The sequence below is a fragment of the Canis lupus genome, chromosome 8 (genome assembly GCF_048164855.1).
Source record: "Canis lupus baileyi chromosome 8, mCanLup2.hap1, whole genome shotgun sequence".
Lineage (NCBI taxonomy): Eukaryota > Metazoa > Chordata > Mammalia > Carnivora > Canidae > Canis > Canis lupus.
In genome coordinates, this window is record NC_132845.1 from 69,883,080 (window position 1) to 69,907,203 (window position 24,124).

At 51.6% G+C, this 24,124-nt stretch overlaps 1 protein-coding gene across 16 annotated transcripts in view; it reads left to right on the forward strand.

Annotated features, from left to right (window-relative positions):
* CUX1 (cut like homeobox 1) overlaps positions 1-24,124 on the forward strand; it is a 363,980-nt gene that overhangs the window by 290,514 nt on the left and 49,342 nt on the right. For 7 of the 16 annotated variants that reach the window (XM_072837345.1, XM_072837344.1, XM_072837350.1 and 4 more), the window contains 6 exons: positions 860-1,528; positions 2,650-2,715; positions 4,040-4,141; positions 6,703-7,535; positions 9,481-9,646; positions 10,197-10,253. The exons of 5 other annotated variants lie outside the window; for them this stretch is intronic. In XM_072837345.1, coding sequence (XP_072693446.1) covers positions 860-1,528; positions 2,650-2,715; positions 4,040-4,141; positions 6,703-7,535; positions 9,481-9,646; positions 10,197-10,253 — 1,893 coding nt within the window. The remainder of the gene's footprint in view (positions 1-859; positions 1,529-2,649; positions 2,716-4,039; positions 4,142-6,702; positions 7,536-9,480; positions 9,647-10,196; positions 10,254-24,124) is intronic. 4 more of the 16 variants (XM_072837340.1, XM_072837346.1, XM_072837342.1 and 1 more) reach the window with 4 other exon arrangements.

The following is a 24,124-nucleotide window of genomic DNA, read 5'->3' on the forward strand; positions in this document are numbered from 1 at the left end:
GCGCTTGATCTCCTCCTGGTCCTCCTCACGGCTCCTCCCCTCCCCCTGCCCCACTTAAAGATGCTCCAGCCGAGGCGCGTGGCCGCAGAGCACCTGCGGAGGTGATTAGGGCCGATGTTGGCAGGAGAGGCCAGGAGGGACACTCGGAGGATGATGGCCTCTCTGGTCCGTTCCCAGTCGTGCGGCCTCTGTCTTGTGGCATTTCCGGGGCTGCTCCCAGCCTCAGTGGAGCTTTTCTTCCTTCGTCAGGTTTTCCTTGGGAGTGCATCCCATCCTTAGCCTTTCTTTGCTCGTCCCAAAATGGTGGCGTCACTGACTGCTTCTGGTTTTGGCAGCTGGTAAACCGTTTAACAGTGTCTCGGGCTCCGAATATATTTCATTCTTAAAAATGTGCGTGCCTTCGATCGAGTGGACTTGGTGCGGTGCGTTCGCCTCAGAGCAAGTGGTGTGAGAGAACCCATTGGTCCCAAAATGTCAGTGTTTGCTGCTCCTCAGGCGGGGCCCTTCTGGTAATAGCTCGAATGCTAGAGGCCCGATACGAGGCCCCGCGACCTGTCGACTCTTTACTGTGTGTGGTACCGGCTTCTTGCCACCATAGGGGTTTGAATCTGTGTCGAGGGGACTCTCCAGGCTGCAACGTACAAGAAAGGTGCAAACATGAAATGCATGTTGCTTGTTTCGGGGGGCCTCGTTTGGCTAATTTAAAAATTCAATTGAAAAACAAACCAACACACCTCATTGGCCCTTGGAAAATCGGCACTTTTTTTTTCCCTTTTGTGGGGCAAACTTGGCATTTTGGTCTTGGTTTTTTTTCCCTTTTGAATCCCCCATAATGCATTATGTTTGCCCTTCCTTGTAGGGTCAGCCAGGAGAAAAGGGAAAGACCAGCCTGAGAGTCGGCGTCCTGGACCTTTGCCGGCTTCCCCTCCTCAATTATCCCGCAACACGGGGGAGCAGGCTTCCAATACTAATGGTACACACCAGTTCTCACCAGCGGGGTTAACGCAAGACTTTTTCAGCTCATCCCTGGCAAGCCCCAGCCTACCCCTGGCTTCTACGGGAAAATTTGCACTAAACTCTCTCCTCCAACGACAGCTAATGCAGTCCTTCTACTCCAAGGCCATGCAGGAAGCAGGAAGCACAAGCATGATTTTTTCAACAGGTCCATACAGCACAAACTCCATATCTTCCCAAAGTCCATTACAACAGAGCCCAGACGTAAATGGCATGGCCCCATCTCCCAGCCAGTCAGAAAGTGCTGGGAGCGTCTCCGAGGGCGAGGAGATAGACACAGCGGAAATCGCCCGGCAGGTGAAGGAACAGTTGATCAAGCACAATATTGGACAGCGCATTTTCGGACATTATGTCTTGGGACTGTCTCAAGGGTCTGTGAGCGAGATTCTGGCCCGGCCCAAGCCATGGAATAAACTGACCGTTCGCGGCAAGGAGCCCTTTCACAAGATGAAGCAGTTCCTCTCGGATGAGCAAAACATCTTGGCTCTTCGCAGCATCCAAGGCAGACAAAGAGGTGAGAGGCTTTCATGAGCTGGCGCTAGTGTGTGAGCCCTTCAGGGTTGTGTGTGTGTGTGCACGCGCACGCGCGTGATGAAACATTTGTGCATCACATCAGGTAAAGTTCTTTTCAGTTCTACCATCTCCGGGGTCCAAGGGTCGGCCGGCGTGAGCCAGAGCCTGTAGATTTTGGGGGGTCTGGCCTCTGACACTCACTCAGCACCTCTCATGTAGTAGACTCAGAACTTCAGTTCCACATATCAAATCGGATGGGATTATGCCCCATATAATGTGTTTTGTCCGCTGGTCCGATTGGCAGTGGGTGCGGCCTCACATGGGAGGAGCCCCCGAGTAGCGTCCAGTCCTAGAGCAGCAGCACCAGCCGGGGTCCGAGCTGGTTCCACAAGGAGAGAGTATCAGCCACGTGTCCTCTCCTCTGCCCCACGCACACAAGGGAGCATGTCCTGTGGGCCAGCTTCCCTCCCGGCGTTACCTTCCACTAGCGGTTTGCGTAGCGCAGTGAGCAAAACATGCCTGCCTTGCAATACGTGGATGTTTTACTAAAGCACCCTTCCTACCTCTCCCTCCACAAAAAAGATGAAACGTTATTCGCATCCCTGACTGAAAGAATCCCTTCCCTCTTGAACGACGGGATCGTTCTGCTAATAAACCAGCAGTGGTAGAGAGGGGTAATCTTATCAGACACGTTTGAAACACGACAAACAGAGAAGGGAGACGTTTCAAACGGCGTCGATTTGCACAAAGCACTTCGAGCTTTCTATGGCAATGTTAACTGAAATGGACTGTCTTTGGATGATTAATGTGAGTTTTTGTTCCGGGGGCTGGTGGGTGATGCGCTTGGCGGCAGGCGGTGCTCCCTCCATTTGACCCTCATGGCATTGGTGCTGTGAACCACTCCTAAGGTCCGTCTGATCTTCTGCAGCGGAGCCACAGCCTCCGCAGGCCGACTGGCCAGGGAAGGGCCTTTCAGAAGTTTCTAGTAACTCCCAAGTTGCACAGGAAGCCTTGAGCCCTTTCTGTAGTGACAGGCGGCTCAGATTTCATGTCACACAGCCCATATCGTCAACACCACCATCCCCTGATTGTTTTGTTCTTACCACACTTGTTTTTCAACAGAGAATCCAGGCCAGAGCCTGAACAGACTATTTCAGGAAGTACCGAAACGAAGAAATGGGTCCGAAGGTATGTTGCAGGCAGGTGTTTTTCTTTGCAGTTAGTAAAATCTAGGAAGCAGCATGTCCTTAGCTGTGCATTTGGGTTAAAACTGTGCAGTGTGATTCTGGCCTGGAACCTGATGGAAAAACAGCTAGTGAGTATAAAACAAAGCTATGGGCTCAAGTCCTCGCAGTGCCTTCCTCCCAAACTGCCCGTGATCTACTGGGTGTGGAGAGGCCAGGAGAGGAAACGCCACTAAGACTCGGTCCCCAAGTGCCATCCCAACCCCCTTCAGGTTCAAAACACACACCCTGCCCCACCCCCAATTGTTGCCCTGAGAAAAATCAGGTGGCTCAGTCAAATGACATACTGCTGCTTCCTTGTAGTTCCTTGTAACTCTGAGCTGCGTTAAAGGTGCCATGGAGTGGACAAATTTCAACAAATTCCAAACGTAATCGGTTCTCCTCTGGGCCCTGGCAAGCCAGCCCCAGCTGCGCTTGTTGGTGCTGCATCTTTAAAGGGGCTTCACCCCCTCGGTCTGCTTGTTTTGCAATGGTTTGGTGTGGCAGTGCACACTTAGTAAGATAGCCAAGAATTAAACTGTGATACATGGAAGGCTTCCAGAAAGAGCCTGGGCCAGCCCCCCCCGGGCCACAGTAGCTTCAATGCGTCTGTGCATATGGCTACATCGCAGAGCATCACCCCTGTGACCAAAACGACTGTCCTGGGGGGTGCTCTGCAAGCTGTTTGCCGCCTCATTCCTAAATTTGGGAAAGACAGCATGTGATCAGAGAGCCAAAATGGGAAGCCTTCATCCTCTTCACCTTGTATGTGCCCATGATGGATAGGTAATCAGCCTCAACCCTTCACCTGCTTTTCCCATCTTTGCTCTTTTGGAGACCAGTGTTAAACAGACATGCAGAGCCTTGAGCCTAGTCCCAGGCCAAAGCAATTGTCGGATTGCTTTTAAATGACTCTCAAGCACCCCTGCCTTTTTTAGGCCTTCATCTGTTTTTATACTGGAATAGGTGATCTGCTCTCCCTGGGCCCGAGCCACGGGTGCCATCCAGTTAGGGATGAGAGCTTGTCCCGCTGGCCAGATGACACTGACCACCAAGTAGATTCCGCAGGAAGCCCTTCCTGCACGGGGGCCACGGTACCTGCTGTGAAGTAGCACGCACAGCAGGTCCGGGTCAACGGGAGGCCACGCCTGCCTCCTTAACCATCACCAGCCTCGACTCGGGAGCTTTTGATCAGAGTGACATCTTCGTGCAGCACTGATTTGTTGTTGTTGTTCTTGTTGTTGTTACACGTGTGGGTTTGATGTCATTGGTGTTGCTTCTCCCTGCAGGTAACATCACAACCCGGATCCGAGCCTCCGAGACCGGATCCGACGAAGCAATCAAGTCCATCCTGGAACAAGCCAAAAGGGAGCTGCAGGTCCAGAAAACTGGTACGGAATACACTTCTTTGACCACTGGCTTCCAGGCTTAATTAGAAGAATTGTCCTGAGTGTTCTGGTTAGCAGTAATTAACTTTAAAACACACACAATAGAATGTGTGTTTTCAAGCATGTAGGCAAGTGCAGAGGGCAGCTGGTCTGCGTGATGGTTACCAGTCTTTTTAGAATGTCCCGTCCTAGCATGGACTTGAGAACGTACCCCTCCCCGGCCTAGACTCTTCCTTGACTTACATGAACAAGTGGTTTGTAGCAGATTTCTTTTCTCCAGTGCCGTATAGGCTTTGTTGTTTGGATATATACTTGACAAAACCCTGAAAAAGAATGGATGAAAAATAAATCCTAAGCTCCTAAGCAGAATGAATGTTGCTAGGGAGGAGCGGGAAGTTGTAGTGGATAGGTTTCCAACTCTGTAGTCTGTAGGCCTCAGGAATGGGCCTCTCAGAGCCCTTCAAGAGCTGCCTTGTCTAATAGGAGAGAGCTCTCACGCTTCAGCTTCTCTGGTTGAGTTTGCGCAGCACACTGACTGTAGATTCAGCTCAGCCCTTCTGCCAGTCAGGAGACTGGGTGCCCGAGGTCCCTTGCTCTGGGGTTTGCCATATGTATGCATGCCTGCCCTGTACCCATGAAGCCCCTGTTCTGCAGAGCTGCTCCACCTGGACCTAGGTCACAGGACTTCCACCAGGCCTGGCTGCAGGCTGCCACCTGGTCACTTCCCCAGTCACTAGGCCCTCTCTCCCTAGGCCACCCCACTCCCACATGACTCACTCGGTGGTGACCTCGAAGCTCCCTTCTGGGAACCAGGCCTGGGCTTGGCGTTTTTACCTCCTCTGCCCTTTTCAAACTGGGTCTTCACCACTGCCATGAAAGATAGATATTGTTATCTTACTCCTGATCATTAAACTCAGACTCCCAAGTGAGAATAGTGTGCTCAAACTTACTTAAAAGTCGGGCCTGGGTGAAAACCTTGGTCTCTCAGCTCCTGTCCCGGCACCTCCCCCTCTGCCATCTCCTCTGCCTCTTTAATAGGGATCCTGGAGCGGTGGGTGGGAGACTGTCCTGTGAGGCCTCAGACCTGACACTGGGGGGACCATCCATTTGGGGTAGTTCCTACCCTCAAGACCAGAATTGACATTGAAACTGGCCTCTCCTCTGGGTGGCTGAACAACTAAGAAGCTTAGCCAGGCACCCTGACAGGGTGGGAAACAGCCCTGAATCAAGAGCAGGAAGGCCCACTTGGAGGTTTGTGCAGTTTCTCCTGCAGAGCAGTGGTCTGCACCCTGAGAGCACTGTAGGGATGTTGTGAGTCAGAGAAGGAGGACCTCCTATCAACCAGTGAAATCAAGTCCTTGAGAGGCCTAAAAGGTTGTCCCTATTGTTTGAAGCATTTTTGGGCCTTATTTAAAGTGGATAAAGGGCCGACTTATGTGATTCCCTCCCCCTAGATATGAGGGTATCTAGGAGCTGCAGCCACCTGCAGGATCGTTCAGCCGAGTCGTCCTCAGCCAGGGCCCTGCTCCACAGTCGCCTGGGAGATGGTCAAAGATTCGGTGTGACTACACGTGCTACTCAGGCAGACACTCCAGGGCAGTGGCCTGGGCATGTGCATTTTAACAAGCCCAGTGGATGATTCTGGGGCACAGCCCTCGTTAAGAGTCCTTGATCTAGCCCATCACCCATCCCAAACTTACAGACGGAAATCTTGAGGCCCAGCCATGCCCTATGACCTCCCCCAAGGTCACAGCTCTGGGTTCTTGGGCCAGGGCCTCCCCGCTATCTATCCCCCACAAAACCTGCATCATGGGGCTCACTATTGCTGGCCACACCTCGATCACTTGCCCAGAGGAAAATAAATGTGAGCCAACCCAAACACAGCTACTCATCACTAGAGACTCTGGTCTTGTGCTGCAACCAGTGATAGAAATTATGTCTCTAAAGTTTGACAAAACCACTACAATTTGGTAATTTAGTGCACGGGAGTATTGTTTAGAAATCCTCAGGGAGGGGCACCTGGGTGGCTCAATGGTCGAGCACCTGCCTTCAGCTCAGGTCATGTATCCTGCGGTCCTGGGATCAAGTCCCACATCAGGCTCCCTGCAGGGAGCCTGCTTCTCCCTCTGCCTATGTCTCTGCTTCTGTGTCTGTGTCTCTCATGAATAAATAAATAAAATCTTTTTAAAAAATAGATTTAAAAAAAATCGTCCGTAATGATGGCATGTGCCTGAGTATTTGCCCACTTACACCCCCCCCCCAGCCTCTACTCCTATTCCCCACCAAACACAGACACTCTAGAATAATGAACCCTTTCAGATGGTGTGAAGTGGAGGCCAGAGGGTCCCAGAGCAGTGGTGTTAGTCTGGCCATCCCTGCCTGGACAGGATGCACAAGCGCCCCCCTGACAGGGGAAACATTGGCAGAGCAGAGCAGCTTGGTTCTCCCAGATAATCAGCATTTTGTGGGAGGCCAGGTTAGAAGGAAGTGGAGGGAAAGCAGCACGTTCCCACCTGAGAGGGACGGTCCACCAACCATCTCACACTTCTTTTTGCTTCGTGCAGCAGAGCCGGCCCAGCCTTCTTCCACGTCCAGCAGCGGGAGCTCAGACGACGCCATCCGCTCCATCCTGCAGCAGGCCCGCCGCGAGATGGAGGCCCAGCAGGCCGCCCTCGACCCTGCCTTAAAGCCCGCACCGCTGTCCCAGGCTGACCTCGCCATCCTGAGCCCCAAGTTGATACCTTCCTCACCCATGTCGTCTGTGTCCAGCTACCCTCCACTCGCCCTGTCCCTGAAGAAGCCCCCCACCGCCCCTGACACCAGCGCCTCCACCCTGCCCAACCCCCCAGCCCTCAAAAAGGAGTCCCAGGACGCGCCCGGGCTGGACCTCCCGGGAGCGGCTGAGTCTGCACAGGGGGTCCTGCGGCACGTGAAGAGCGAGCTGGGCCGCAGCGGTGTGTGGAAGGACCACTGGTGGAGCACCGTCCAGCCAGAGAGGAAGAGCGCCGCACCCCCCGAGGACGCCAAGTCAGAAGAAGCCGGTGGCACCAAGGAGAAAGGGGGCGGCAGCCAGCCACGGGCCGATCGCAGCCAGCTCCAGGGACCCTCATCATCGTCGGAGTACTGGAAGGAATGGCCCAGCGCTGAGTCGCCGTACTCCCAGAGCTCTGAGCTGAGCCTGACTGGAGCCAGCCGCAGCGAGACACCCCAGAACAGCCCCCTGCCCTCCTCCCCGATTGTGCCCATGTCCAAGCCCGCCAAGCCCTCGGTCCCTCCACTGACCCCGGAGCAGTATGAGATCTACATGTACCAGGAGGTGGACACCATTGAGCTCACTCGGCAGGTGAAGGAGAAGCTGGCCAAGAACGGCATCTGTCAAAGAATCTTCGGGGAGAAGGTGAGGGCTTGGATTCGGGGGCCCGGGTTTTCCCATCTCTCTTGGCGGCTGAGACTCAGCATTTCTCTGGAGGATGTGGCCACCGGCCCTTCAGTGAGCCACAGAGCAGAAAGTTCGACCATCCCCAAACTTGCCCAGAGGCTGGCTGGTGAATGTTCCATTTCCTGCATTCCCCTCTGAGGCGAGACCCTGGGCTAGGCCCCATCACCTGCCATTCTCCTTTTGACTCCCGGTGACACTGTGAAGGGGCGCTAAAGTCATATTTGACAGATAAGGAAAGTTAGGCTCAGGGAAGTTAACTACATGCACCCGGCCAGCCAGTGACTGAGGTCAGATCCCGGCTCTTGACCAAGTGTGGCCCAGACACCCATCCGTGGGCTTTTTTTTCCCCCCAGAAAAGATCTGATCCCATAGAGAGACCACCAGCGTGCAGAGAAGCGAAAGGCACATGCTGAGGAAAGCTCATGTCACATGATAGACATAATCGTACCTTCCTCATAATTCAGGAGATGCCTGGGCCCTCTGCAGCCAGATTGGTGAAGCGACCTGCCCAGAACCCATAGCTAGGGTGACCCCAGGCAGAACTGCACAGGCCATGCCCACAACTGACCCTGAAAGCCCCTACTTCTACATCTCTCCTCCCTGGCTTATGAAAGTACAGTGGTTGGTGAGAGAGCCCCCAGACCCTTTATGTTCTAGATGGCACTTCCCGGTAACAGATTCTGGGTAATGGGGATTTACCAGGGCTATAAAATAAAAGATAAACATAATACCCCAGCATCACCTCAGATTAAGTAATTACAGAGTATAATGAAAAGCACTCCACTCCCCTACAAGACAGCCTCCCTGAGGGGATGTGGCAGGGTCGGCAGTGGCCTCCGAGGGGCCCCACGTGGGGTCTCTCTGCCCCCTCCTGCCCACCCCCCCAGCCCCACACTGCCCTGCCTTCCATTCGGTGTTTGCCACATACCGTGTCGTGGATCCTTACAATATCTGATTGTGATCTCTTTGTCCTGATTTTGCAAAAGGTGATGGGGTAGAAAGAAGCGAGGATGAGAATGTAAAGTCCCTTGAAATTTCTAGTTCAGTGTTGTAAAAATATCATTTGAGAACATTTAAATAGACATTTGTGCTCATGCCTTAAATTTAGCAGAGACTTAATAGCGTTGAACTTGTTTGGCCCGTGAGTGCAGTTTATTCTGGAACTTGAGAACTTTTCAAAAGAGTGATCGAATGCAGCCCCTAAATATCTCTGGGCTGCATCTGTGTCCTATGGGGGGGTGTTTGTGCCCATACATATGTATGGCCATATGTGAGCGTTAAGAAAACTCGGGCATGTACGTGCAACTTGTCGGTCGTCTGCAGTTGAGACTTACTCCCAGGCTGGCACCCCCATCACCACCCGCTCACCTCTGGGCCCCCACTGCAGAGCAGGATGTGGTCAGAGAGAGCAAACCTTTCTAAATGCCGGGCTGGCCCAGCGCCATAAAGAAAACTGGCCTCTAGCATCCTGCCAGCATCCGCCGCTCTGGTTGCTAAAGGGGTCCTTGGCCCCAGCACCTCGGCCTTTTGTGGCACCACCAGGCAGAGCAAGGTGGTTTCGACGCTTGCTTCTCAGGTTGTCGGGACAACAACCCTGGGACCTTGGCAGGATCGCGGCCCTGGGAGAGATCCCATCCCCTCTCCCTGGGAGCAGAAAGCTATGACTGTAACTGTGGCTCCCCCTGCCAGGGCATCAGCCCACCAGTGACCTTGAAAAGTTTCTCTCCCCGCCCCAGGCTGGCGCCGTCCACCAGGCAGGGGGTTCTGTGCTCAGCCCCTGCAGTGCTCACTGGGTGTCATCCATCTCGGCCTCTCCATGGCTCTGCGTGTGCATCACTAAAGCATTTTGTGGCCTCACACTAAATCCCAGGCACTGATGCCATGTCTTTGGTTGCTACTGCAGGTACTGGGCCTGTCCCAGGGCAGCGTCAGCGACATGCTGTCCCGGCCAAAGCCTTGGAGCAAGCTGACCCAGAAAGGCCGTGAACCCTTCATCCGGATGCAGCTCTGGCTCAACGGCGAGCTGGGCCAGGGTGTCCTGCCTGTCCAGGGTCAGCAGCAAGGGCCAGGTAAGAGCAGCCCTGCCCTGGGCTCCTACAGGGAAGTGAGTGCAGGGGATCTATGGGGGGAGGCCGCCAGCTGTGCCCTCAACAGTTGCCCAGTGCCTAGAGACCAAGAACTGCCCCCTTCTTCCACTACCTGTTGCCATGGGACTGCCTTTAGTTTTTAGGAGAGAGAAGATTGTGCCTAGCTAATTTTATAAGCAGCAGAAAATGAGTTACTAATTAAGAAAATGCTGTTTATACATAAATATAGGTAAAAGTCAAGTAGCTAAATCAGAGAATCAGGAAAGGAAATCAGCCAAAGACATAGAGGTGGAAGATATAATGGGCTCCAGCTTCCACCTGCTCCCACCCAGGGGTCCCAGCTTCCCAGGAGAACCGTGCCTATCTGCGTCAACCCTGAGTTCTGACCTTCCCCCCCCACCACCCCATAAGGTAAGGGCCCCTACCTTCGGGGCCTGTCACTGTCCCCACTTTGCTGCGTTGAGGGCATTAGGAAGTTTTAAATGCCTGGGCTTTGTTTCCCCATTTAATTGTAATCTCTTATCTTATTTAGTTCTCCATTCTGTGACGTCACTACAGGACCCCCTGCAGCAGGGCTGTGTGAGCTCAGGTAACTACTAATGTCTCTTGTTTTGTGTGAGATATTTCCCTCCCCTGTAAGTTTTCCTGTTCTCTGGTCCATAGTGGGGAGACTCTGATCCCTGACTTTGGATCCAGGGAGCTGAAAACATTCTATCTTGTTGGCTTGTTGGCATGTTAGATTCTCATGATCCTAGTTTCTAATGGAGACGAGGAGAGTCAAGAGCCAAGGGAGGGTTTCTTCTGGTGTTTTCCTGCTTGCCACCAAATTGTCTCATTGGTCTGTGGCTTCTTAAGTGCCCAGGACTGGGGGCCAGGGTCCGAGTCAGAGACAGAGTCTGCACCTGGGGGGGGCCTCCATTTGAATAGGAGGGGACAGGATTGGGCACATGATATCCTCCCAGCAGGGTCATGGTAGGGAGAAGTTGAGTCTGTCCGGAAGACCTTGGGGTCACTTTCAAGCAAGAAGGATGGGGAAGAAGGAAATGGCAGATGGGATCACCTAAAGGAGATGGCAGGGGGCTCCTGGGAGCAGTGTAGGGTATAGCTGGATAAGAGCCAGTGATGCCCCGAAGAGTGAGGCTGAGCATGGGAATCCAGCCTGGAGGCAGGTAGAGGGGCTCTGGAGTGCCAGCCGGCCGAGACGCTTGGCTGCTGCTTGTTGGCATCTGAAGCCCCAGATCTCTGAGGTGGCATTTCGGCTCTGTGGACCCCTTGCGCAAGCACCATGCTCCCAGACCCCCTTGAGTGTCCTCCCCGCGATCCCACTGGTACAGAGCTTTGCTCGCCCAGCTTCCAGGAACAGCCAGCATCTTGTGCTGCTCCTCGTTTTTCCTTTATTTTTCTAAACATGTTGATTAGCCTCCATATCCCATTGATTCATTGAAAACACAAACAAAGCTAAGTGAGGAGCGTGAAGCCCGCCAGCCTGCTGCAAGTTTTACGAGGGAAAACATGTGTAGCGCGGGAACAGCTGGGCGGCAGCGGCCGCTACCACTGTGAGATGCCAAACCCACGCACAGATGCAGCCGGAGCGGGGCGCTTGCAGCAGAGCTCCTGGCCAAGCTTGTGTTTCGGATGTTCCCAGTTTGCTCTTGACCAGAATGGGAGGCAGAAGGCTATATCTTACCCGAATCATTGGTCCCCTGGCTGGACATCTAAATGGAATGGTTTGTCCACCCAAAGAAGGATCACTGGTACTTCCTTCTCACTTCATTTCCGGCTTGGTCAGTTTGGTTAACAAGTCCCAGAGAACTTACCCAGCCCTGGCCCATATTCCAGATGCATTAGGGTAAATAATGCAACACCTTGTTTGTGCCAGAGTTTTGCAGACATTTGCATGAAAAATTAGCCTTGCCTCTTCTTGCTGCAGCAGAAAGTTGGCCTCCCCATAGTCCCCCAAGAGTAGTTGCTGCCCCACCAGACTTAGGACTAAACTTGGTAGAATGTGACAGACATTTTTTAGATCAAAATCACTTGTTCCTAAATAAAACATGAGATCTCCTGCAGTCTCAGGTCAGTTATAATTGATGCCAAAATCTTGGCCATGTGTGAACAAATCCTTGAAAAGAATGGCCTTTTGCTCTTTGCTCTATGGCAGGTAGTTGCTACCATACTGGAACTTCCACAGTCACATTTCCAATATAGGAAAACCACGCCAGGCTCCTCAGAGGGAAGTAAATAGTATTTGTGAGATATCAAATTACTTTATAAAACAAATTGATGCATAGAATGCTTGGAGAGTCTACAAATTGGCAGGGGCAGGGAGCCTGGATAAAAGTGAGCACTGAGGAACTTTCCAGTGGTTTCTGTGAAGGGGTGGCAAGCAGGCCTCTCCCTGTGTCACCTCTGCAAGATGGGAGACAGATTGCAGACCATTTACCCATCGTGCCCCTTATCAATAACAGGGAAACCGTGGAAACAATAGTCATGGTGATTGTGGAGAGAAATGGAAAAATATTTCATATATTCTAGGAAAACACAGGGTTTTTTTTTTTTAAAGACATTTATCTTAGTGCACGCACAGGTGGGGGCGGGGGGCAGAAGAAGAGAGAATCTGGGGCCCCCGGTGTCTCGGTGATTGACAGTCTATCTTTGGCTCAGGTCATGATCCAGGATCCTGGGATCAAGTCCCATCTTGGGCTCCCCACAGGAAGCCTGCTTCTCCCTCTACCTATGTTTCTATCTCTCTGTCTCCAGCAGACTACCCCCTGAGCACAAAGCCCAACTCAGGACTTGATCCCAGGACCCTAAGATCATTAACTTAGGCCAAAACCAAGTGTGGGACACCTAGCACCCCTAAATTTTTTAATATCATGATGGTAGCTAACCAAAAATGTTTCTCTGGATCAGCAAAGACTAGAAAGTGCTTGTCAAAACAAGAAGAATGATTATCATAGTGGCAAGACTGTGGGTCGTAGTTTTCCTTGTTTGAAATTTCTTTACTATCAATATTATCCTTTCAAGAATGTTTCTAAAAATCAAAGTAGCTGAACTTTTCAGCATGTGGAATTTAGATTCAAAAGACGGAATTATTTTATGATGATGCGTATTGGTAAATCTTTGGGATGGATGCCCATAGGGGACTCCAGAATCTTCCTCAATGGATTAGAGAAACAGTGTCTCTGAGGAAGGCTTCAGCAGTGCTGTCCCAAAGGCATGGTAGTGAATCCAGTTCAAGGACTTCCTCAGGATTCTGGTTCTCTGTTCTCACCATGGCTACCACAGAATCTTTCCAAGAAGCCCCCAGACTCAGAAAGATGCTGTCCTTGGTGGTGGCTCCATGAGGCGTGTGCCAGAGGTGGCTCGGCCCAGTAGAACCAGCTGGCTGCAGGACGATCATTCCAGTGCTGGGTTGGTTGGTTCCTGAATATGGTGAGAAATGCTCAGCAGCTGAGCATCCAGGTGGCTGAGCTGGCCTGGCTGGGAGGGTAGCCTCCCAGTTGTGGCAGGACTCTGGAAGACTGGCCCTCTATCCACAGCCCCTCAGTGAGAGGTATGGACTCAGAGCAGAGGACGCGTGGGCCCAGTGCAGGGCTCGTCCTCAGTTACCATGGTGATAAGGTGACCAGGAGTAGAGTGGCCTCACTCATCAGAACGGCAAACTGCTGACGCAGGAATCTGTTTGCCTCACTAAAGAATTCCTGTCTGCCTCTTTCTGCCCAGTGCCGTCATCCCTCAGGGTCTCCGTTTTCCTTAATGATCTATATGTCAAGCTTGCTGATGAGTTTTACAGCAAGAGACTGAACTTTGAATTACATCACCAGTTCCTCCTGGTGAACAGAACCATTCCTGAATGTTCTTTGATGATCTGAGCATTGGGTGATGGCCTTGGGCCTTTGGGAAGGTTGATGCCATTTTCCACCGGTGACCTGTGCTTTTGCTTGTAAGCCTTTGGGGTCTTGATGAAAAATCATCAGAGTAGAGGGTCCCCTGCCAATCACATGAGTACCTTTGGGGGGTGGGGGGCGGCGTTAAAGACCGAACTTAAGATCACATACTTGTTCATGTATTTCCAGGCAGCCTGGTCCTCTACACAACATTTTTGAGTTGGCTTCTTTCAAAGTTCCCAGCGTCTTGGGGAGGGGCGTCGGCAGTTCCATCCAGGGTCGTCTTTGATCTAATATGACAGAAGTATTTGAAGATGGCATTGCAGAGAGGCCTTTGGGGGTTGGTTCTCTGCGTCTTCCTTTTGTCTGTCTTCCATCCTAGGTATCATGCTTCAGCCAACCTCACACTGCTTAGCAATTGCAGTGCTCTGGGGAAGCCAAGAAAAAGCACTTACAGGAGGAGAAGGGAGGGGCCTTGTAAGGCTTGTTTTCTCTGAGTGTGGCCTGCCATCCATGCTTATCAGCTAGCAGGCTTTTTTAAAGGGAAGAAAATCTTGAAGTACAAGGAAGGGGGTTGCTTGTGTGCATATGTATAGCTAGGGAGGGAGGGAGGTACATAGATCGGTAGGTAGATACAATCTAGTAAACCACTGGATTTTTTTTTTCCCCATTTTCCTTCCCTGAAGCTTATTTCATATTCACAGTTCCTTGGTGTGATTAATCTTTTTGCCCCAAGGGAGGGAAGGAGACAAGAGACGATCTAAAAGGGGCAGAAAAAAAGGAGGCGGGGGAGGATTTTCCAGATTTTCCTGGATGCAATGTTAGTCATTACATTACAGAGAACCGGTGGGCTCCGCTTTGTAACTTTTTAACATGAGAGCATTTCGTTACTGTAGCTAATAAGCTTCCACACTGGCTTCAGATGGATTATTGCAAACTGTAAAACCTCCAGCTTTTTTCCCAGTGTATCAGTCAGGAACTGTGAATTCCGAGTCATCTCCCCCCATGGAGGATTCATGGCTCCGTGTCACTGCTCTCAGCAGGGCATCAGCTGCCTCTCAGGGGGACAGCTGCTGCCATGTCTTAAACATGGGTGGTCTCACATGTGCCCCCTCACTGGCACGATGGCCACAGGCCGGGTGCTGTACGGGAGGTTCAGGCACCCAGGGGATTCCCGTGGCAGCAGCCCCTGGTTAGGGACAGGCTGACATTCCTTGGTAATCTGCATAATGATTCTCACTTCGCGCCCATGAGATGACCAGGAAAATGTCCAGGGTTTGAGTGCTTTGATCTCAGCAATAGGATTCTCATGCAGGCATTTGGCTAGCGTGTTAATGGAGAAAAGGAGGGGCTACTTGCCCCCTCTTAAAGATTCCATGGCACTAAATCTCATCATTCTGTGCGTTAGACTAGATTTGATTTGATTTTTTTTTTCTTCTCTTTTCATCAGAATAAATCAGCGAGAGTAACTGTTGGTTCTCTACAGGAAGAGTTATTCTAACCCCTGAAAAGATTTGTATAAATATAACTGATTTACACATAGCCACAGACAGCAGAGAGACAAAAGAGAATTCTGGAAGGCCCCATGTAAACTAGAAAGTGCCCCCTCGGGATCCCTGGGTGGCGCAGCGGTTTGGCGCCTGCCTTTGGCCCAGAGCATGATCCTGGAGACCCCGGATCGAATCCCATGTTGGGCTCCTGGTGCATGGAGCCTGCTTCTCCCTCTGCCTGTGTCTCTGCCTCTCTCTCTCTCTCTCTGTGTGTGACTATCATAAATAAATAAAAATTTAAAAAATGTTAAGATAGCATCATGAATCATTAAAAAAAAAAAAAAAAAGAAAAGAAAAAAGATAGTGCCCCCTCCCTGAGCCAGGTGGCTGCTGCTCATCATTTGATGGGCAGCTCAGCCTTGTGCAGCCACTCATTGTCAAGAGGTGGTGTCATGGTGGCCAGAAGAACTGAGTGCTCCACCCATATCTTTCTCTCTTGGTTGAAACCTGCATTAGGATGTTTTTTGTTGTATCAGGAATGCCGTAATGAAGGAATAACTGTCTCTTCTAAAGTCAGAGAAGATAGGTTTCTGGATTCAGACACAACCTCCCTTCTGGTTGTCTGTCATTGGGTATGTGTGGGTACAGTCCCCATCCCCACACTGAGGAAGCCCCAAGGAGGGGCTGGGCTGCAAAGGCATCAGAAAGGAGGACATTGCAGGAAGGGTTCTGTAGGCCCAAGGTTCATAGTCATGAAAGGACATGGCATGTGTGGCACCTTTGAAAAAGGTGAGGAGCCCCTAATTCAGAGGGCTTTTTTTTTTTTTTTAATGACAATAGGGGGCACCTGGCTAGCTCAGTCCATGGAGCATCTGACTCTTGATCTTGGGGTTGTGGGTTCAAGCCCCACATTGGATGTAGAGATGACTTCAAAATAAAATATTTTTTAAATAATAATAAAATAAAATGACAGAAGCAAAGTGGGTTCTGGGGGAATTTTGTCTTCCCTGTACGTAGCTTCCTTTACTCTGTTGTATAAGAAAAGTAGAGGTGGACAGATGGGTGGTGCATTGCTCTTTCAGAGTGACCTTGGTGACCTGCCCCACTGGCGGTGTTGGGCCTGGAATGCTGGCCTGCCGCATCTCATCCCAAAGTACTTCTTCCCTCACTGATGGCTCTTTCTCAAGAGGAGGTGGGCTGAGGCCCATGATGGGCAACACAGCCCCCCAGGCTTCTCACTGATCCCATTCAAAGAGATCCCAGGATGGAGGGGAGAAGCCCCTCACTTAAGGGCTGCACCTTTGGACCACAGGGAGCCAGAGTCTAACCAGGAAAAACCTTCCACCACAGGACTGTGGAGGGGACAGGTGAGGGAGGGTTCAAGACTCAGTGGGCAGAGTGGCCTCTGGTACGCAGAACATGGGCACAGCCTGGACACTGAGATGGCATCTGACTGTGCCCAGGCAGGAGAAATTGTCTAGGGCTACAGGATGATTTGGAGGGGGCTCAGAAAACCCTCCTAGAGAAGCATAGAGGGCAGGATGTGACGTTAGTCAGTAGGCTATGCTGGCCCAAAGCGCAAAGGTCTTTCGACCTCCTGTGGGGAAGGGCCTTTTCAAACAGAGGGTGGGCTGAGGAGGAGGCCATGAGCCTGAGAAGTGCGTGCCTCAGAACCAGCCAGGCCTGGGACCCTCGGCCAAGGCAGGGCTTAGGGAACTTCTCACCAGGGCCTAGAATGTTCCTTGCTCACTTTGGGTACAGTGCCGTAACTTGGTCTGTCAAGAGCAATGTGTCTCCCCACTGCCTGCCAAGATGGTCTAGGAGTTGTGAGTTTCCTTCTAATTAATGTCTTTCAAAAATTGTCAACCTTATCTCAGCTGAGCTCAGGTAGAAAGGGATTTGGTTGTACTACAGCTAATCCTTCAAGAGTGATGAGATGCAGGCTAGGGCAGAGCAAGCCCATGAAGGGCCTCAGAGTGGGACTCCCTCCCAGCCCCCACACCACAGGACAGGAGGGTGCCCTGTCACTAATATTCTCAAAATGTGACTTGTTGGGATTACGTCCCCCTAATATTTGCACGTGCTGCTTTTCAGTTCTCGTAGCCACTAGGAACATTGTGGGATTCGTTGTGGGGGACTAAAGCATCCCCACTGTAGCATTAACACAGGAGGGCAAGGGAGAGTGGAGGCCCAGCCCACCTGCCCTCCCCTGGAGCACGCTCTACCTGCAGGCCCCACACAGGCCTCCCTGAGCACGCAGCTGGCTCAGTGTTTGCTCTCAGGCAGGAAATGTTGTTCCCAGGAAAGGCTGCTTCAGCGTATAGCACCCCCCAAAGGTCTCTGTTCCTACAGTGGGATTTGCCACCATGCCTCTCAAAAAAAAAAGAGAGAGGGGAGGGAATCAGAGTAACTCCGAATAGGAGATTTATTTGACTCTTTTAAAAATTATGATTTGTAGGATTTTCTTGAAGAAGTAAAGTACACTATGATTATAAAAGGCAAGATTTTGAGGGGCTTACGCCCTTTTTAAAAAAGCAGTCACCCAGCCTCCCGAATTCCCCAGTCCCCAAACTGCCCTCCCCAGGGACGATCCTATTCCCAGTTTCCTGTAGACAGTCTCTACGTCTAGATGCTCCACACAGAACGGAGCATGCAGGCCTCAAGGTGCTGTGCCTTGCTCTTCTCAACTAGCAAAATATAGCAGATACTTTCTAGGCCAGCACACAAAGAACTTCCTCCTCCTCTTTTTACATCCATAGGGAATCCCCGTATCTGGATATATACCATATTTTATTTAACCAATCACTAGTGAGAGAGATGTAAATTACTTTTAACAGCAAAACATAAGAAACTATCCTGCAGTGACCAGCCCTGAGCGCACGTGAGCAGCAGTGTCGAGGCAGGCTGGACAGACTGCAGAGGTCTCATCCGGCCCCTCCCCCTGAGCGATTGTGTGGCCTTGGGCAAGTGACTCAACCTCTCTGTGTCTCAGTTTCTCCTATAAAAGGGAGAGAAGACAGTACCCGTCTCCTAGGCTGTTGGGAGGTTTAAATGATTTTGTGCACAAAAGCTTCCGAAACAGGCTGGCACAGAGGAAATGCTATTTGAATGTTTACTTCTGCTGCCACCACTAGCATTACATGCTGCTTTGTGTGCGCATGGAGAGCTGCAGAATAGTACATGTGCACACCCAAGGTGCCAGGCCTCTGGCTTTAAAACAGAAAAGAAGCCCAGCTACTCACTCCTTGGGGTAGCTTGTCGAGTGCAAACGTTGCTGGGTGGCAGCTGGGGTCCACTGAAGGATGACCTGCATGCAGCTCTGCAGATTCTAAGCTTCTCTGAAATGCCATCCATCTTTGGAAGTTGCCTGTCCATCCACAATTCTGCAAAGTTGATCCCAGATTCTGAGCTTCTAGAACAAGACTGCAGGTTATCGCTCATGCCATCTGGGGCAAACTAACATGGAACCAGGCCATCTTGTCTGGATATGGGTGTGACTGTCGGCATGGGTGAGCAACAATACCATCCCACTCAAGCTCTTTCGGTTGGTTTGCCTGGACCTCTGTCCCGGCACACTCCAGCTCCCCTTTTGGAGAAGGCCCTTGCAGGCCCTGGTCACGGGCCTCTGGACACGTCTGCCTTCTCTCCCCTTTAGACTCTCTTTGGAAAACAGAATTTACAGTACACTGGGCATTCAGTGCAAGAAGCAAAAGTAGGTCATAGGAGCAAATGAGGACTTCGGTTTTCAGTGATTTGGTTCTAGGGAAGGCTGAAGAAAGCTTAAATGCCTAAACATCCTCAAGGAATTTTAAAAAGGTGGTAGGAATAAAATGAGGAAACTCCTGTATTTATGTGTCTCAACACCTTTAATCCTTAATCCGGGACAGAGGCAAGATGGTGGAAGAGTAGGGGTCCTCGTTTCATCTGGTCCCCCAAATTTAGCTAGATAACTTTGAAACCTTCCTGAACACCTATGAATTCAACCTGAGATGTAAAGAAAGAACAGCTGGAACGCTACAAATCCTTAATCAGTAAATGGACACGATGTTCCCCATCTTACCAACAAAGAAGACCAAGGCACAGAGATGAGAGGTGATTTGGCCCCAGTCAAGAAGATGGAAAAGGCATGCATGGTCCTGAGACCAGCGGCCCTGCTGCCGAGTGTGGAGGTAGGTCCAGGCGAGCTGTCACCTGCCCCTACGGGCTTGGTCTCACCACCATGGGTGAATGGCTGGTCCTGGAACTACGCTCAGAAGTCAAGGCCACATTTCAAAACAAGGAACAAAACGGGGTTCAAATTATACATTTGAACAAATACAAAAGAGCAAATCCAAGATAAAAGACCGTAGAAAATCAGATACCTCCATTACCCTGGGATGCATCCCTTGTATTTCAGCCAGGAGCTGGGCAGGAAAAGAGGAGAGAACCCAGCGACAGATCAGTGGCAGAGTCAGACCCAAGTCTCTGAAGTTTTGCCATGGAACATATGTAATCCATCTGGCCTGGGAGACGGGTCCATGATGCTTTGAAACCCTTCCCGTCTACATCCAGGGAAAATACACACAGTGTCCCAGGGCTCTCTCTCTTGCTGGGACAGCCCCCTCCTTCAGCTGTCATGCCCTCCCCCTGCCTATAGCCCAGAGCCAGCCCGGCCCCCCTCCCGACCTCCTGACCCCAGCCCCATGTGCTAGGGCCACGCTCAGGGTCTTCACAAGGAGTGAGGAGGGCATCTCAGAAAGAAAGCGATCCATCACTGGCCTCATCTTGATTTTGTGTTTTGTTCTTCCCTTTGGAAGTAGATTCCCTAAATATAGCCCAAGTCTGAATTGGCAGATGTTGGATTTGTCCTTTACAAGAGGACCAAAATTAGTCTGTCATTTGGCACCTAAATAAAGCAGCCAAACTGCCTTTGTACCAACTTTGCAACAAGGAGGGACTAGAGTTGCAGCATTTTGTCTGATAAGGAAACTTTCTTGGAAGCTGTTGAGCAGCACCTCCAAAGCCAAAAGCTGGGGAAAGGGGGGGGGCCTCTCCAGGCACGGAGTCCAGAGGGATGTGCCTTCTTCCTGGCTACACCTGCTCAGTCCTAAGTTTTACAGTCAGTTTTGTTCCACGTAGTTTAAATACCTCCTGAAATTGGAAGGAGAGGATCAATACTCCCCTGAAATAGCAGTCAGAACAGCAGTGCTTCCTCTGTTTTGGGGAGGAAAGGAACAATCTGTCCAGAGTGCCTGGAGCCGGGTGAGCAGAGGGGCTCCCCAGGGGCAGCAGAAAGATGTTATAATCAATTACCACATCATAACACTGATGTATGATAATTACGGAGTGTTTCTCCTGAGATAGTGCTGCGTTTGGCTGGGATACAGTTCTTTCATGGTCCACTGCCTGATTAATATGCAAATAATAGGCTGATTGCATGATGAATGCAGAAAATGAGTTCGCTGATAACGTGCGCACTGAAGCGGGAAGATGATAAATTACTTTTACTGACTGGCCTACATTAAGTACCCTTTCTCAACAATTTCATCACAAATTAAGTAAAGCAGTATGGAGAGATTAGGAGGATGTGTAAAATAACGCACTGTAATAGCTTTCCTAGTGCCGTCGTGAACGTCGGAGACAGGATCGGTTTCACCCCTCACAACCCGGTGCCCATGGAGGACCAGGTCACTTCATCCACCCGCATACTATGCGGAAGCTGGGGTGCAGCCCACCACACTGGCACATTCAGTGGCTGCCGTCAGCCCTGGGACCTCTGCGGAACATTCCGTCACAGCCCAGACATCATTACCCACACGCCAGGCTGCCTGGCAGCGTTATTGAGAGGGAACAGGCTGCTCTTGGGGCGGACACTAGAGCCTCTGCACAGATGGACAGTCCGAAGCCTGCTGTCCACCAGGTGCCTGGGGATAGGAGGGTTTCTGAGCTGCAGGCCTTGAAGGCCCAAAAACAAAACCATATTCAAAGCCACCACTTGGCTCCTCCAACTCCTTGGAATCTGGGAAAATTAATTCCGCTCTCCAAACAGCAGGGTGACCTGTCTGCCAAGAACGTGGCCATCGGTAAAGGATGGGCAGGCTTGCCCAAAGCCATAAAGGAATCATGGAGAAAAAGAGAGGACACGGGCGTGCGGGCGCACACGCTGCCACACACTCACACAGTGATTAATCTTTGATTACAGCGAAGCAATTTAACTAGAGGGTTTGTTTTTTCCCATCTCGGTAATATATATTTAGACTGTTTGTATGACATACATTTTCTCTTAATGCACAGGGACGCATTGATAAGTGTTCATACACACAGCTGGTTTGGTAATAAGGTTATTGAAGGTAATTTGAAAGCATTATTTCTAAATCAGTATGGATCTGCAGAAATGCTGGAAACCAAGTGAGCACCGAGCTCGTGAAGCAGGGCCAACTGTGTCGCCCAGTGCTCCTTCTGCAGCTTCACCAGACTGAGTTCACTACAAAAGATGAATTGTAATTTAAGGAGCGTTTTTAATTTTGAACCAAATTAAACGAACATTGCATTCCCAAACGCTGCTTTTGATGTGCGTGTTTCCTTCAGAGCTTATAAAACATGCACCAGAAAAATGATGATCCCTGACAGAGGGCAGACGGACACCTGGAACCTTCCGCCGAGCCCACCCCCAGCTCAGCCATGGTCGCAGGACGGTGCTGTTGGGGTCAGCACAGAACATCTCTCTCGTGTGTGCTTTCCTCAGTTTGGGAGAAGAGAGAAAAAACATCTCAAGAGTGAGGGAAGCCCTGGGTTGTACAAGATGATGTCTTGGGAGGAGCCGAGCATCTGTAGATCTCTGGGTGACATGAGGCAACTTCTCTTGCACCCTCATGCAATGCACCAGGCTGAGGCGCCCAGCTGGGCACGTTCCTGCCTCCTGCCTCCTCCCACCATGGGCTGACCACCACTGCCAGACCCAAGAACTCAACACCCCTTCCGATAAAATGCACCTGACCTTGGACTCAGCCTTGTCTCCCCAGAACTGCTCCCTTCAGTGAACAGGACCCCAGTGCTCCCCCTACCCCCATTTGTCTAAGCCGAAGACTGGCAGCCCGTCTCCATCCTTCTCTCTCTCTGAAGCACCCTCCCAAACACACGCTCGCATACACGCACACACATGTATGCATACACACAGCTTCTATTTTCTAAGTGTCTCTCATTTTTTTCTTCCCATTACCACAGTCCCCACCCTGACCCAAGCTCCAGAGCCTTCTTTCCAGATGGCACACTGGCTGCGGCACTCCCCTGCTTCAGTCCGTTCCCTCAGGTCCCACCTTCCACCTTCGTAGTGTGTGACCCGGCCCCTATCTCTCCCTCCCTGGCTCCCGGCCCACCCAGCCTCAGCAGCAGTGTCACAGTGCCCCCGCGCGTCCCTGTCCTGCCCTCATCTCAGGATCTTTGTGACCGTGACTTGCTTGATGAAGTCTGCTTGGCTCGCCACTGTGCCCCATCTCCCAGCACCCTGCCTGGCTCTTGGAGGACCCCCTTGTTGAATGAAAAAGGCAGGCCCTCTCTTCAAGTGGCTTAGAAGTCAAGTTTGGGGAGGGAAGCTGTACGTGGCCCAAGTAACAACCTTGCTTTTATTTTGTTTTCTTTGTTAATAAGTATTTTGGGTTTTACGTCACTGTAAGAGTTCCTTAGACAGGCTTTAAAAATGTTTTGTTCACGCGCGCACGCAGCCCAGTACCTACTGTGTGCCAGAGCTCTTTGCTCATCTGCCTGCCTTCTGTGCTGGCAGGGGGCCGGGTGTATGGGAGAGAAAGCATTGATGTTCCGCATTACAGAAGAAACGAGGACCAACTGGAACTTTTTCCCTTCCTGGGCCAGCATGGGGGTCCCACCTGGCCTAGTCAGGCCCCTCCCCAGCTCTCTGTCCAACTTTGCTCAGGTTACACCTTTCTGCCATTGGTTGGGCGGGGGGGGGGGGGGGGGGGGAGAAACAAGGGATTTGGTAGGTTTGCTGAGATTTTCAGTGATTTAAGGCAATGCCCAGGTTGGCTCGGGGCCAGAGAGAGTGTTGCCAGCCCAAGGAGAGGGAGGCAGGGCCTAGAGTGTGGGCATGGTGTGCACTGATGCTTGGTGCCACCACCTGTTTGGGACTAGACCTTTCCTGTGGGTGGGGGAGACTGCCCGCCAGGGACCCTTCGCTTACTCCCCTGTACTCCATGTTTTCTATTGGCCTGGGGAAGTCGGTGGTAGTCCTAAGGGGTGGGAAGTGTCTGCTGTTAGACCCAGAGGCAGGGTTCGGGACCCAGGAGCCCATGTACATTGCCACCACCACTGCCACTGGGGCAGGGTTGGGCACCAGGGACATCAGTAAAGGGGTCTCACATGACCATGTGGGGCAGCCTGGTCGATTTCTGAGGAAAAAACAGGAGGGCCAATGAGCATCACCATGCACTTTTGAGGTGAGGGTGTCTCTTAGAAGAAGCCAAGTGAGTCCCGACATGTCCGTTAGGGTTCAGTGGCTCCTCACGCAACCCCCGTCTGAAGTCCACTGAGAAGTGTTGCAGCCTGATGGTCACCCTCTTGTACTCTTTGAGGCTGTCAGCCCCATCCGCTGGGAAGGCCTCGAGCCAGGCAGGGTCCTTCCAGGCCACCAGGGCTCCCGCTGGACCCAGGATGCCAGCACCGGGCACCCCAGGACCTTTTGCACACCCTGATCCACTCCCCAAGCAACCACAGTGGCAAGTCTGCCATCCCGCCTCTGGCTCTGTCTTCCACTCTGCCTCTCCCCCTGCACCCCCGTTTCCTCTTCTCGATCTCCTCCCTTGCTCACATTTCCACATTGCCAGGCCACAGCCATGCTGCTCCCCAGCTCTGCCCGGCAACCCCCCACCCCCTATCCTCTCCCTCCCCTCTCCCATCTCCCCATACTTGTCTGTCTTCATAGTCACTTGGAATTTCCTGGCTTGGCAGGGGCTCAAAGCCTAAACTATGGACATAATGAGAAGTGGTGCATCAGACCAGCCACCAGTTAAATAATGTTTGGGTTCTTGTCAGAATGTCACAGAGTACCCTGTCATTTTGTTTCAGCAACTTGTCCTTCTGAATGCACAGTT